At 38.7% G+C, this 16,073-nt stretch overlaps 1 protein-coding gene and 1 pseudogene across 2 annotated transcripts; one reads left to right on the top strand and one right to left on the bottom strand.

Moving 5' to 3' along the window:
* Positions 1 to 1,767: 1,767 nt before the first annotated feature.
* On the bottom strand, positions 1,768 to 9,562 carry LOC306652306 (polyamine-transporting ATPase 13A3-like; annotated as a pseudogene). Its single transcript has 3 exons — positions 9,488 to 9,562; positions 8,144 to 9,384; positions 1,768 to 5,630 (listed from the first exon to the last, which is right to left on the bottom strand). The product of its transcript is annotated as a polyamine-transporting ATPase 13A3-like (transcript).
* LOC306652305 (dual specificity protein phosphatase 19-like) lies at positions 5,640 to 6,363 on the top strand. Its single transcript, XM_079125275.1, has 2 exons — positions 5,640 to 6,011; positions 6,130 to 6,363. The coding sequence occupies exons 1-2, from the start codon at positions 5,739 to 5,741 to the stop codon at positions 6,220 to 6,222; spliced, it is 366 nt and encodes a 121-aa protein (XP_078981401.1). The 5' UTR covers positions 5,640 to 5,738; the 3' UTR covers positions 6,223 to 6,363.
* Positions 9,563 to 16,073: the final 6,511 nt, after the last annotated feature.

Here is a 16,073-nt window from a genome sequence, read left to right as displayed (position 1 = left end):
ACATCCTCCCTAAGCAGCGGTAAAGGGTATGTTTCTGGGTCCTGGGCCAGGACAGGGAGGACATTGTGGGGAGCCTCAGCTTCTGGAGTCCCAGTGGAAAGGAAGCTGCCTGGGATGCTGACAGGGGAAACAGCTTTGGAGATGTGGAGGAGTCCTGGGACTTTCTCACTGTCACAGTTCCTGAAGCACACTCTGTTTGTCTCCAAATGTCCCTCCCACTAACTCTGGGCCTTAGAGCTACCCTATCTGTCCATCCTTCCCTCTGACCTTTCATTGTGTCACCACTAAACATTGTACCTGGGTATTGGTGTAGGAAGAGGTGTGTGTGTGTGTGTGTGTGTGTGTGAGAGAGAGAGAGAGAGAGAGAGAGAGAGAGAGTGAGAGAGAAGAGAGAGAGAGAGAGAGAGAGAGAGAGAAGCATTCTAGGGTCTTGCCTCCTCCTAGGTCTGTGGAACTGGGACTGTTTCCTTGCTGCTTCTATTCATGACCACTGTGTTGGCATTTTGCCTTCCTCATTCCCTCCATCTTTTGGTCCCTCCTGTTCTATACACCCTACTTCTTTCCAATTAAATGTGTACTCATATGAAAAGAAAAGCATTTTTAAAACAAGAGAGAGGGAAATAAAGTGAAAAGCAAAAGTACAGATCACATTTGCATGGATAGCTTCTTGGAATTTTCTGTGTATCCACAAACATACAATGTTCTTAAATTTTTGTCTGTATACAAATGGACTGTACTGTGTATACTGTTCAGAAACTTGCTTTTTGTCATTTAATCACTTGGATGTTTTTCTCTGTAAGCACATATGCAATTAACATTCTTTTTTTTTTAAATCTTGTTATTTATTTAAAAAAAAAGTTACATATCGTTATTTAACAATTACTTCCTGGACATCTCTGTCCTTTAAGTATGTGCATAAATAAAATTTAAATCAGCAATATTTATCAATCTTAATACATCAAAATAATATATGTACAGATTTTTAAATTTAGTTCTTTATACACTCAAATAATTTAATGTAAAATTCAAAACCAAAATTACTATGTAACGGTGACCTACAGAGAGGGCTCAGTCTACCTATGGCACTGAGGAGGACCCACACCTGAATTCAGACATTCTGCAAATACATTCTCAACTTGAATAACCTACCCTGTTTATGTTCAGTCTAACTTCCTACGAATGCTTTTCCACCCATCTAAAACCTCATTCCTTGGATTACAAGTATGGACAGATGAGATATAAAACCCTTATTAACTCTAAATGTTAAAAGGGATGTGCGTGGTCAAAAATAGTTCTTTATGATCATGCTCTTAAAGATGTTAAATATAATCTGATAACTGGATTTTTTATCTGCTACTTAACAATTACTTTAATTATATGCTTCAGTACTTAAACCAAAGAATAAAATTTACAATTCTAAAAATCACCAAAGAATAACGCTTGAGTATATTTAAAATGAATATGGAAATTATAAAACAAGGGATTTAAGTAACTATAGAAAACAGTGCTAATTCACAGCTCAAGAGGTCTAAGATGCATAGCTTCATAGAATCATTCATGGAACAATTGTTCTTATCATCTAACGTGTATTAATATCTTATTATACATTTTGATGGAAAACTTCGATTATATTTTTTGTAAGAATCATCAGTGGCAATAGCAATAACAGTGATCCTGAGTGTAACTTAATTTTTCTACAGTTACCAAACACCATTCATGTCTTTGCAGCATAAAGAACAAGAACCATTTAGTTCTATGGTTCTAGGTAACATTTGGTAAATTGGTAAATATGTACTGGGAAAACAATGATCAGCTAAAAATGATCAGTGGAAAGCACAAGTATGTGACTAGTTAAGAAAGAACATAGAATATCATATTGTTTTAATAGAGTAGGGTGTGTTTTACAGTTGCCTGTGTCTGTCATAACCTTGGGCATTGCCAAACTGCTGGATCCTACCTATAAATCCATTCTAAAGGTAAAACTCCTGAAAAATTTAAACATTAATCAAACAAAACAGAAAGGAGAAAAGTAATTTCCTACATTTCTTACAGCTCAATGAATACCTATTCTTTATTTCCTCGTTTTTTTCCCTCCCAGATATTGCTACACCAGATATACTCATTCATAGGAAAATAGGTATGCTTTGACCTCTAGCGCCACCTAATGGCATACAACAAGCTCTCACCAAGTTCACTTTGCTTTGGGAAAAAAAATAGCAGTCATTCAAATCCAACTCATTATTTTTTAAACCTTACTACTGATGAGAGATACACCTAATTTAAAAAAAAAAATCTTTCAAGGTAAAATTCTAACACAAAAAACAAAACTCATTATCCTCCTATGTCTTTAGGTAATTAAAATTTGTGAAAATAAAAAAAATTTAAGTAATACAAATCCTGAAGGAAAAAAACAACCCAGGTTATGTTGAGATGTTTGAAAGACAGATCTACATTTACTGCCAAAAGAAATCTTATTCTAGTAAAAAAAAAAAAAAAAAAGGTTCCACTACATTTAAATGAAGCAAACTAACTAAACCACTGACACCAGACATAAAACAATATCTACTTAACAGCTTTGAGGGACATCTTAAGAAGGCAGTGAAGCACCTTGCTGATTAGAAAAATAAAAACCCAGGCAGTTTGTACAGAAAATATAAAACCATACAGGGGAATAACCTGAGTTGTTCTATAACCAACACCATACAAACCGACTCCTAATTCTAAGCTGTCAAAGGGAACAGTGTTTACACAGAATTCTTTGGAAGAAATATTGGAATCAAACAGGCTTTCAGCCTGTTTTCACTAGAGGCTAATTAACATCCATTTTATTTTTAACAATCACAAACTTAGGCCCTGTATATAAACATAAATTTTTTTCTAATAAGAGGGTTGTGAAAATAAACTTAAAGAGGCAAACTAGTCCCCAAAGCTAATGTCTAAATATCTACCAAACACCAAATTTCTCTTGTACCCAATATAAAGAGCATCACTGAGGGTAACAATCAAAATTAAGTGTATATATTTGGTTACTGAATGAAGATATAGACGGAATGATAGTTAATTTAACGATGAGGTCAATACCTTTTTGCAGTTTGTTTTGTTTTAAACAAAGCTCTTGAATCAGGTACTATCAGAAAGGGCATAAATTGAAAGAGTGCCACACTGACACACAGGACCAGAAAATCCTAAAATCACATTCTCTCAAATACTGCTATTATCATACCACTGAGACTAAGTCATTGCTATGTTATGGGGATGATCTGACATGATTCATTCTCCTTCACTAAAGCTTTAGCTTCTGTTGTTGTCTGAGGTTTTGGTGGCCACTCTGGATCAACCAATAGCTCCTGTGCCAGATACATTTACTTTGCCTTTGGCATCTTCTTTCTACATCCCTGGGCCCAGGACAAGCAGCATTTTCCCCACCGATCCACTGACTCCTCCACCATGATAGACACAAGGGCATTGACAAGAACAATGATGAGCATAGTTATACGCCACTGATATGGTACACACACTATCTGAAGAACCTGGTCAATAGAAGCAACTGGATGCAACATGATGAATAATATGAAAACGTACAAAATAATCACAGATATAACAAAAAGATAATTCTTGTAGCAAGGTTGCCTGAAGGGTTTTCCTTTTGAAAAGGCAACTGCCACTATGAGGTACTGAAAACTGGAGATAAAAAAACACCGTGGTATTTTCATAATTTTGTATATTGCGTGAATCAGGTTCAGTTTCATTGTATATGTGTGAAGAATTCCAATGTGGGTTTCTTGTTGTATTACAAGCATCTGAATATGGATGCCATACTTCATACCAAGGCTGCTGCTTAACCCAAATAAAACCCCAGAGATTGAAATCCAATGCAGATGATTATCTGAGACAAAACAGAGAAGAGTAGGGCCCCAGATATAAGGCCTGAAGGTGGTCTTTGTGCCACAAGTTCCTTCCAGGCAGAATTTAAGCTCACTGTGAATACCACTACCAAAATGATTGCCAGATCAATGAAGAGAAACTGGAAGTCTCCTAGGTTACTTAAGATAGAATACAGGAGAGTAACACTGAAGTACTGTATGATGCTGTACAATGCCATAAATTTAAACACACAGAAGGAAGTCATTAAAGCAGCACGGCCTTCCCTTATAAGGTTTGGCACACAAGAAATACTAGGAGTTTTAGAGGTAAATGGAGATGCCACCGAAGCCTCAAGCTCTGATAAGGAAATGCCTCCATGTGCCCTCTTCAAAGCACCACAATCATTGGCACCATCACCACACATCCCAACAAAGTAATCTACATTTTGCAATGCTTCTACCAACTGTGTCTTCTGATCAGGTGCCATACGTGCAAACACAGTGCCATGCAACATCAACTTAGGAACAAGGTCTTGAATATGCTCCAATATCACTGAAAATGACTTTCCATTCATTGCAAAATGATAACGAGTCAACTGAAGATCTTCTAAGCTACCATGGACCAACTTAATTGGAATAGCCTCAGAGTCAATTGCTGATGAATTACCGCACTGTGTTAGTGAGTCCGCGTAATGCCAATTTATCTTGGCAACTTTCCCATCCTTTGGAGGTAATGCTTCAGCAATAATAACTTTATCTTGAGGTAGAATCATTCCACAGTCTCTGGCCACAGAGACAGCAGTCAACATGTTGTCACCTGTGACCATGACAGTGCGAATGTTGGCTTTATGCAAATCTTCAAGTACTGCAGGGGTTTCTTGCTTTAATTTGTTCTGCATTATAATTAATCCCATAAAATCCATGTTGTTTTCAATGGCATCTCTACTAATATTCTGTACTTTATGCCATGTCAGTTTTGACTCCAATTTTCTATGTGCAAGAGCAATCACACGGAAGCCCTGTTTAGTATAATCTTCTAAAACTTCCTCAAAATCAACAGGAACTGTTTCTGGTTTACAAAGACTGGCAATGACCTCAGGGGCTCCTTTCATGTAGGCATCCATTTTCTTATCCCCTAGCACCCTTGCAACCACACTCATACGTTGCAAAGCAGAAGAAAATGGGAACTGGCGAACAATTCCTATCTCATAAATAGCGAGAAGTTCAAACAGCTCCATTTCTTGGTTTCCTGCAGGTGTAGATTTAGGAAGCAGTTGTTTAGGAGGACGAACCACAGTGGGCATAATTCGATTATGAAGTGCTGTTTCTTCTTCAGTTGCTTCTTCCAGAATCCATCCAATGGCTTCAAACATTTTCAAATCAAGTGGATCACCAGAAAGCACTCCTTCAATTTTTGTAAGTGAGTGACAAGTAACCATACAAGCAACAAACTGGGATTTTACCAACATCTCATTGCAAACATTTTCTTCTGGTAAAAGAAATCGGGCATTTTCCACTCGTTGAATCCCCCAGAGATCTAAACCATCTTCAGTAAGCGTTCCAGTCTTGTCAAAACAAACAAGATTCAGCTGTCCACAAATATTAATCCGTTGGGGACTGATACAGAAATTACCAACTTTTTTCAGTCTTCTCTGGGCATACACAATACCAGCAGTCATTGCAGCAGGAAGAGCAGGTGGCACAGTAATTGTAATGATATCAAGAGACTCTATAATTATTGCCCCAACTTCTTCCTCATTTAAAATGCTGGAGGGTGTTTTTATTACCTGAAGCGGTAAGGGACGAGCAGTCAGTTCGGCCCCTCTCTGTGCTGGCAGGATTTGCTTGCGTTTGTCTCCAGCCACTGCTCATGTAATGCACTCCCTTAGCCAGGAAATTAAAGCATTCTCCCGGAATAATCTCAGGAAGCAATGCACCAGGGTGACAACGCTAACTGGAAAGAAAATTATAGAAACATGGAAAGATGCCAGTATCCATGTTGTGGAAGAAGTAGAGCCGAGCGAGGGGGTTGGTTGTGGTTATGTGCAGGACCTTAGCTCGGACCTGCAAGTTGGCGTTATTGAGCCATGGTTGCTTCTGGGGTCACAAGATGCTGCTCATGATCTGGATGTACTGAAAAAGCACAAGGTGACTCATATTCTCAATGTTGCATATGGAGTTGAGAATGCTTTCCTCAGTGAGTTTACATATAAAAGCATTTCTATATTGGATCTGCCTGAAACCAATATCCTGTCTTATTTTCCAGAATGTTTTGAATTCATTGAACAAGCAAAAATGCAGGATGGTGTGGTTCTTGTTCATTGTAATGCAGGGGTTTCCCGGGCTGCTGCAATTGTAATAGGCTTCCTGATGAATTCTGAAGAAATTTCATTTACTAGTGCTTTTACTATGGTGAAAAATGCAAGGCCTTCCATATGTCCAAATTCTGGCTTCATGGAGCAACTTCGTACATACCAAGAAAGCAACAAAAGCAATAAGTGTGACAAAATACCACAATTGGAAAGTGGCAACAGTTCATGAGTTGCATTCTAAATGCAGACGATAGACAGATGTAATATCTGAACTGGCCTTTGTAGCTGTCTTTTCCTCTTTAGGAGAATAGACTAGTAAAATTTCCTTTTTTCTTGCTTTTTACAAGTGAAAATGGAAATCAATTTTTTTTTGTCCTGAGCTAGTATATGAATAAACTTTTAAATTTTATTGCTTTTTCTGTTAGTATAATGTTTGGTAAAGTTAATTACTAAGGGAAAATAACAGTGAATTATGAATCATTGATTTCTATAGAAGAAAAAACTTTAAGAGCTATATTATAGCATGGAAAGAATAAATTAATTAATAAAACCTTTAATATTTTTCTATTTCATGAGTGAAAAAACTTGAAATGCTACTTGACATACTGTTTTAGGGAAAGGTAAATTTTTGTAAATAATATTTTTAAGATTAAAAATGAATAACTTCAACCTCCCCAAAGAGTTCCAGAATTGAAAGGTTATACAACATTTATGTAGTGGTACCTAGGCATGCCTGTAATTCCAGGTAGGAAGATTCCAAGTTTGAGGCCAACCTGGCCAACTTAGAGATACCCTGTCTCATAAATAAATACATAAACAAATAAATAAATAAAACAGGAATGGGGATGAAGTTTAGTGGTAAAGAAATGTCCCTGGGTTCAATCCCCAAGTACCAAACAACAACAATTATATAGTAGTTACAATATTCCCAAAAATTTAAAATCCTCCTATGAAATTAATTACCACTTTTTGTTTTTTAATTCTATTACCTGTATTTTTCATTTTGAATGTTCATACAGATGCTTTCTCTTATGATGTTACAATTCTTTAAGTAGATGACATAGTCTTTTATGTTTTGTTTTTTGTTTTAGATACGTAGTATTCCGTTTTTGGGTCTTACGTCATAATTTTTTTTGATCTTGGATCTGTGAGAAAATGTTTTATACTAAAAGTTAATTTTTTAGGTGTGATTTGTACAAGATATGTTTGATAGCTTAGTATTCTGCAAGAGAAGATGTTTTAAGGAAAGAAAGTTATGTTTTTGTAAGAAATTTTAAATACATTCTTAGGAGACCTACAATTGTATCTCTGGCCAGAGGCTTGAATTGGTTCTTTTTTGTTTTTCATTAATGTTTCCATATTGACAAGAGGGAACATTATAAATTTGCTTCAAGATTTTGCATTTATTTTCAGCATAAATTATGGTTAAAATTAAAGTTAAGACAATTTAGTAGATTTCAAGTATTCATTTATGACTTAGAAAATATGATTGCCTTGTAGATTTTATTTTAAAAAGTCCTGAGCTTGTATTAAATACTGTATACCCAAGTTGGAAAGTGCATATCAAACAAATTTGTGCATTTGGAAAGGCCTTTTTATATTGTCACAAGTAAAAACTAGAAGTGATAAATGTAAGTTGTGTTTTGATATTGCTTACAGTCTGACAAGTTGCCATCATATGTAATGCTTTGAACTCTTTGTGCCTGTGAAGAAGCAGCTCAAATATAACTAACTTTCCATGAGCTGTTTGAAGCCAACCAAACCAGGAAGAATTACCCTAAGTAGGAGATTGATGTAGAATGTGGTTTCTGTGAACAGTATTGCTGGCTGAGCCTCCTCCATTGACATGAAAGCATTCATTTAAATATATTTTCTTTTGCTGGGTGTTCCTGGTTTTAGCCATTGAATCTTGTCAGATGAGGCTTGGGTATAATTTCTTCATAGTGGATAGTATGTCGTTTCTGTTGCCTGATAATAGTGTAGATGAAACCAATGCCAGCCACTGCCACAAGACACAGCAGAAACAAGTAGGCATCTCTGTAGAGTTTAAAATCAGTTGGTTTGGGATACAATATGGAACGGACAAGCTGTCCTTTGGAAGTACTAAATCCTGTTCGAACTACTATGGCTTTGACGAGCTCTCCAGTGTAGAAACGAGTCTGAATGACAGTTGTCCCACAAAACAAAGTGTGTTGTTTATGTGTTTCTGGACTATATAATTCCTCACCCATTCCTTTTATATCCACTGAAGGATTTGGCAAATTAGTCTTTGTCACTGGAACACTTTCTCCTGTTAACATGCTTTCATTTACAATGCAGGTACCATTAATAAGTACTGCATCACAAGGCATGACTGTTCCATTTAAAGGAATGACCATAACATCTCCTGGCACAAGGTCTATAGAAAATATCTCTTCTATTTCTTCATTTACTCTACAAACTGAAACTCTCATAGTACTGTGAGCTGCCACCATGTCATGCAACATAACATATTGCTTTCTAATGGAATATAGGGAGCTTACAATTGATACTATGGACATAATCACAATGGCTAGAGCATAATAATAGTATTCATCAGTGCTCCACAGTATAACACTGAACAGCTGGAAAATGTAAAATGGATTGAGAACCTCTTTAATTAGAAGCTTAAAAACAGAAGGCACTTTCACAGTAATTTCATTTATACCATAAGGCAATTTTCTGTAGGCATGCATCTCTTTTGTCAGTCCTGCACCATGTTTTTCATAAATTGACGTACAAGAAACACCTTCATCCAGCCCCTTTAAGAAATCAAAATTGCGTATGGTATCATTCCAGAAATATTTTACACTATGGTGAGTGAAATAACGAATCTGTTGTGTCTGAGTCTGTGAATGTTTATTCATCTCATGCCTGTATTCTTCAGCAGGATTCTCAGTTAAATGAACTGCATGACCATTTGAAATCTTATCAGTTATAGATTTTGGATTTGAAAATGGGTGATTTTCCAGAGAAAGAAAGCGAATTTTTGCACAAAACCACATTCTGAATTCATCAGTAGTCCTCAGCAGCACCACTTCACAGTCTTTAACTGCAGCTCTGATACAAGTTGCTTTCACCCGCCACTCAGGCATCCAGTAGAGGAGGAGGAGGAGAAACCCACCAGTACAAATCACTCCTAAAGAAACTATGGCAAGCTTCCAGCGACTCAAATTATAACCATAAATCTCTGATTTAGACTTGTTTCATAACTGTACTTTTCTACTCCTTAGAATAATAAATTGAAGAAATTATTTCTTCATACTTCACAAGTAAATTATGAAAGCTGGTTACCATTTCATCTTCTTGACCCTGATTGATAGTCTTCCTTTCTTCTTTGTCCATATCTACAGTGGTTTGAAAGGCCTTATGCTTCACAATAACTGAAGAACTGTCTTGGTCTCAATTTCTCCATTCCCATGATGCAAGTGGGATACTGCCTATGAAAGATTTCAAGGAAGAAAGTTTGGGCCTACAGGAGCACTGCCTTTGTGTATGGCCTGCTGATGCATTCTTTCATCCCTAGGTGGCGATCCAACACTCCTATGTCCAGACACCAAAATCCTAGGATGTTTGTGTCAGATCCGCCACGCTGCCGCGCCGTCTCCTCTGCGGCCTCCTGGCCGGAGCAACCAAGAGGCCGCGGGGGGCTGGGCCGCCGCTGTCGCCGCCGCCACCACCTCGCCTCAGCCCAGCCCCATCGCTCTCGGCTGGCGCCGGCGGCCGCGGGTCGCTCGGGCTCGAGGCGCCGCCGCCACCGAGCGCTGCGGCTCGGGCTGAGAGGGAGGCGCCGCGGCGGGGCCCGGGCCGGGCACAGGAGCGTCCGAGCTGTGCTCCTTGGCGCCCGCGGCTGCGGCGTGCAGGAGGGCAGGGCGAGAACAAGGGAGGGCGGCAGGGGAAGCGCGCAGGGGAGGGGGGCGGTCTGCACTCCGAAATGGCCTCCAGCTGCCGGCGACGTAGCGAACCCCCCTCCCCTCGGCCGCGGCGCCCCGATTACGATGCGGGGAGAGCCGGCCGGCAGGCAGGCGGGGGAGCACGCCGCGAGCTCGGGAATACCGCGCCGGATCGCAATTAACATTCTTTATAACTGCAGTACAGGGTTCCATTTAAGAAGTCTATAATGTAATCAATTTCATTTTGATGGCCCTTTAGGTTGTGACCAGCTGTTGTACAAGTGTGCTTCTACCAGCAATCTGTTAGGTACATTTATTTCTACATCTTTATATCACACGAGGTTGGCTATTGGGTCCTAGTTTTAGGGAGAGACTGTGAAGTTGTCCACTTCCTGGCCTTTTGTGTCAAGGGCTCCCATGAGAGGTGGAGTAGGCTGGCAGGTGGGTATGGAAGAGGCAGAAGGGCTGGGTAGGGTCATGAGTAGGGTCTGTACTGTGCTCTGGTGATTCCCTAATCTCATGCAGCATCCTAGAGAAAGCAGAAAGGGGACCTCAGAAAACACACAGATAGTATCTCTCACCTCCCAAAGCTCTAGACTGACATGCTGTTCTTGTCTCCTGCTGGGAAGGGTCTGTGATGACTTAGAAAACAGCACTTTGAAAGCATTTGTCTCTCCAGGGGCCTTGTATTTGTATTATAATGACCTTCATATTCCCTCCTTCCCATATCCAGGCACATTGTGGGCTTCTTCCTGATTGTCATTCAGCTGGGATTCTGCTGCATCTACTTCATGTTCATGGTTGACAACTTCAAACAGGTAGGTTTCTGGCAGGAGAGGAATTTCTGTTTAGGATTGTTTTCAAGCCAGTTTTGGTCAACAAAAGCATTGAGGTTTTAACACTTTGTGTACAGTGCCTATTGTTTGATTCCCATCTGAAGACCTAGGGTAGAGAAACTTCAAGATGTCTTGTCTACTCTTCTGTCTTAGATCAAAGGAGCTCAGACAATTGGATTGCTAACAGCAGAAACCATGAAGAATTCCATGGAGAGCTTGCCAGCTGCAGGTGCCTCTAAGGCTTCATTCACACACTGAGCCTTTAGTCAGGAGCCTCTTCCAGCAGGACAGCCACCACCTTTGTGATTGTAGGCCTATTTCTTTCTTTTTCTTCCCCTCTTCTAGGTCATTGAAGTGGCCAATGGGGCCACCAACAACTGCCATGACAATGAGACAGTGATTCTGACGCCAACCATGGACTCCAAACTCTACATGCTCACCTTCCTGCCCTTTCCGCTGCTGCTGGTCTTCATCAGGAAACTCCATGTCCTGTCCATCATCTCCCTGTTGGCCAACATCAGCATGCTAGTCAGCCTGGTCATGATCTACCAGTTCATTGTTCAGGTGTGAGCCCAGGCCCTCCCCATCCTCTTAGAGGAGTGTAAAAAACCAGTAAGCAGAACCTAAATAGTTACACGTTATTTATGTGCAGTATATTTAGCAGTTTTTAACTTCAACACTATTGACATTTTGGGCCAGATAAATTTTATTTTGGGATTGATTTTCATGTATATTACAGGATATTTAGCTACATCTTTGATCTCTACCCCCCTGAAGGTTCTAGAAGCATCTCCCGCAACAGTGAAAATAAAAAATGTTCTAGATGTTTCCAAGCATGCCAGGGGCAAAGTCACCCCCATCAAAATCACAGATTTGAACTTTTTCAAATTAGATTGTTAATGCATGATTATCATACACAATTGGAAAATAGTGAAAACATACCAAGGTCTGACTAAAATCAGTTTTTAAAATCTGTACTTAAAGTAATTCCTTCCTAATGTATTTACTGTCAAAATTATAAAGTTGCTAACTGTTCATGCCAGTAGCTTACCCTAGGTGGGCAGGTCTGTGGGATACTTGAAGAACACGGAATCATAGGTGGGTAGAAGATCAGGTGCACAAAACATGACTTACACTTGAAGATTGAAAAAAAAAAAAGAGTCAAAAAGGAAAAAGTAAAAGTAGGTAAATAAAAAAACTAAATATGTTTAAATTTCCCAATTAACTCACATCACTCCTTGTTGATTAAAATGTGGACAATGCTAATGCCTCCTGGGTACCACAACCCACCTGAGTCTCCTCTCAGGGATGCCCTCTGTATGAGTGCTCTGTCTCATTCCTGTGAATGCATTTACACAGTATGTAAGTGTGTAGGTAATAGATAAGATATGCTTTGTTTATATTTTTAAAATAATTTTTAATAATTATTGGTAGTGTTGATCTAGATAGCTATTTTCTCCCTTGATATGCCTTAGAGTGCTCTCCAGGCTGATTCATCTGGCTCTGCTTCATTGTTTCTCACTGCTGCCTAGAATCACAGAGAACAGGTGGCCACCATTTACTTAACCAGTACCCCGTAGGTGGACCATTAGGTCATTTTTATCTTGTAGTCTAATTTCAGTATTAACACAGTGAATATTCATTTTTATGGACATGGTAAATGATTCTATAAGATATTTAGATGTGCAAATAAGGAGGAACTTGCAGTTTTTTTTTTTCTTATGGCACTGGGGATTAAACTCAGGGTTGTATATCCGCTGAGCTACATTTCAGCATGTTTTATTTTTTATTTTGAGACAGGACCTCAGTGAGATACTCAGGTTGACCTTAAACTTAATCCTCCTGCCTCATACCCCCACGTCGCTGGGATTACAGGGGTGCACCACATGCCCAGGAAGCATTCACTCTTGAATTTCTATGTTGCCAAGTTGATTCTTCCAAAGGTTATTGATTGATTTCCTGTAGACTCTCCTCCATGTGTCCATGGCACACAAACATCACATTTTTCCACAGTAACCCCGCTACCTACCAATGTGGTTTCTAGGAAACCAATAGTCCCAGTACTAAGAAAATGACATGATGATTAACTTTACGGTCAGTAAGCATATACTAGTTTTCTCTTATTGTAAATCAGCTGGGAGGCAGATATTGATTCTTCTGCAGGAATATCCTTATTAAAAGCATAAAGAGTTCTTGTCTTGTTTTTTATGGTAAGTGACCATTTCCATGATCAAATGAGTGCAAATTTCATTTACTAATAATTTTACATAGTAATTATAACTCTCAGGTGTGTACATAGGACATTTCAGTGAATGTTAATGACTAAGTGAGTGAGGGTACCTCCTGTGGCCTTGCACACATGCCACACTGATTTTTATGCCACTGTAGCTACACACTGGTGGTTGCCATGAACAGAGGGCCAGTGAGAATTCAGATCTCTGAACATTTCTGCCCCTGATGACTGCTGGTGTCCACCCTGAGCATTGTGCGTAGTATAACCTGCTCTTTAAGCTTAGGCAGTTCCCTTCCAATTTCCTGAGAGCTGTTTTGCATCTATCTGGGCTGTGGTCACAGGGTTTCTTCAATGTTTCCCTGATTTATTGGAGCTGCTTTCATCTTCATTAAAAGGAAAAACACAATGAGAACATTCATCACATCATTTATTTCTCCAATTGTCTTCAGAAAACCTCTAATGAAATAAAATGCAATTTTTTCAAGAAAACTAACGTGGACAAACTAATATGCCTGTGACAGACACACAGTGCCTTTGTGTGGGTGGCCTGCATCCAAAGTCACATAGACAATACCTGGATCGTGTGAATCTTTTCTTGACTCTCAAACTGGCCCTCAGGAAGATTTCAGGTAGTGTAGAGAAAAACACCACTTTGTTCTTCCTTTCCTCCTTCAATTTTCTTCCTTTTTTCCCCTCTCTGCCACTAACTGGAAATCCATGTCTCTCTTTTGAGATGGCAATTTCTGGTTATCTTAGGCCCCTAGAGCATGCTAACACTTACCTCTGAACTTCTTAGCAGGCTGAAGGATGAGCATGCTTTCAGATACTTTCTCTTTTACCTTTACTTCATAGTGAAACTCTGGAAGGTCACTCAAATCATGTAACTTTCTCTCTGAAGCTCAACTCTCAAAGAGTCAGTAGATGATTACTAGGAATTAAATCTTTACCTTCAAACACAACCATAAAATGGAAAGAGGCTATGTGTTCACCAGTATAGCATTGCAGTGCTCAGGACAGCATCCGGGTTTCTATGAGACCAGTAATCACCAAGGCCTCAGCAGTGCATGATGACCTACTGATGACATCACACAGTCCAGGCAGTGTTCAGGGTGCTTCAGGATTGCTAAAGTCTATCACCTAAGGTGGTAACTTTTATACAATAGAAATTCTATCATTCATGTAAGCTTTCATACAAGACCTTTGATACCAATGTTAGAAAGATGATATGGATTACTTAAAGGATATTCTTCTGTGTGTCTAGGGACACTGCATTCTTCAGTCTCCACAGTGGTGAGAATATGGCAATACCAAGGAGGGTCTAGCTGAGAACCATGTTTTGTCTACTAGAAAAAGTAAAGGTTTTAGCCAGGTGCGGTGGCACCTGCCTATAATCCCAGAGGCTCTGGAGGCTAAGGCAGGAAGATCTCAAGTTCAAACCAGCCTCAGCAAAAAGTCAGATGCTAAGCAACTCAGTGAGACCCTGTCTCCAAATAAAATATAAAATAGGGCTGGGGATGTGGCTCAGTGGTCGAATGCCCCTGAGTTCACTACCTAGTACCAAAAAAAAAAAAAAAAAAAAAAAAAAAAAAAAGAAAGAAAGAAAATAAAATATAAAGGCTTATCTCATTAGGACTGTTTACATTGTGTAAACAGGATGTCCTCCTTCTTCACCCCTTTATTCAACATATTTCTTGAAACTCAAGGCAGACCAGTTAGACAAAAGAAAGTAATTAAAAGGATATGAATAGGAGAAGAAGAGCTCAAAGTATTCCAATTTGCTGATGATGTTATTCTAAATTTAGAAAACCCTCCCCCCAAAAAAACTCCAGAAAATTCACAAATTTGGCAAAGTAGCAGGATATAAAATTAACGCCCATAAATCAGTTGTGTTCCTATACACCCATAATGAGCCAGTCAAAAAAGAAATTAGAAAAACTATCCCATTCACAATAACCTCCAGAAAAAAACAACAACAAAAAAACTATTTGTGAATTATTTAACAAAGATGAGAAATATCTCTACAATTCACTACTATAGAACCCTAATGAATGAAATTGAAGAAGACTTTAGAAGATGGAAAGATCTCCCATGTTCTTGGATAAGAAGATTTAATATTATCAATATGGTCATACCAGTAAAAATTTCATGCAGATTTAATGTAATTTCTATTAAGTTTCCACTGATGATCTTCATAGGAATAGAATTATGAAGTTCATTTGGAAAAATAATAGACCCAACATAGCCAAAGCAATCCTTAGCAAGAAAAGCAAAGCAGAAGGTATCAGAGTACTAGATATTAAATTATACTACAGAGGTATAGTAACAAAAACAGCATGGTATTGGCACTAAAGCAAACATGAAGCTCAATATGACAGAATGGAAGACACAGACAAACCCAAATAAATATAGGTATCTCATGCTAGACAAAAGTGTCATAAATATATCTTGAAGGAAAGATAGCCTTTCAACAAATGGTGCCTGGAAAATTGGAAATCCATTGTAGCTAAATGAAATAAAACCCCAATCCATGATACTGCACAAAACTCAACTCAAAGTGGATCAAGGACCTAGACAATAGATTAGAGACATTGTGCTTACTAGAAGAAAATGGAGGCCCATCTTTCCATCTTTCGCATGTTCATTTTATGACCAAATTTCTCAACAAGACTCATTAAGTGCAAGAAATAAAACCAAGAATTAATAAATGGAATGGTACCACACTAAAAAGCTCTTCACAGCAAAGGACACAATCAATAACATGAAGAGAGAATGGGAGAATTTTTGCCACCTCTATCTCAGATAGAGAATTAATCTCCAGCATATAAAGAACTCAAAAAACTCAACACCAAAAAGCAAATAATTAAATCCATAAATCAGCCAAAGGGCAGAAAAAGAAATATGAATCATCAACAAATATA

The sequence above is a fragment of the Sciurus vulgaris genome (assembly GCF_902686455.1).
Source record: "Sciurus vulgaris genome assembly, contig: HiC_scaffold_175_arrow_ctg1, whole genome shotgun sequence".
In the NCBI taxonomy this organism is placed as follows: domain Eukaryota; kingdom Metazoa; phylum Chordata; class Mammalia; order Rodentia; family Sciuridae; genus Sciurus; species Sciurus vulgaris.
This window is presented reverse-complemented; position numbering and strand designations above follow the sequence as displayed.

Excerpts from the sequence above, each read along its gene's own strand:
- LOC306652305 (XM_079125275.1), top strand. The coding sequence starts at position 5,739 with ATGCACTCCCTTAGCCAGGAAATTAAAGCATTCTCCCGGAATAATCTC. Across the intron at positions 6,012-6,129 it reads ATGTACTGAAAAAGCACAAG|AATGTTTTGAATTCATTGAA; the intron begins GTGACTCATATT and ends CTTATTTTCCAG.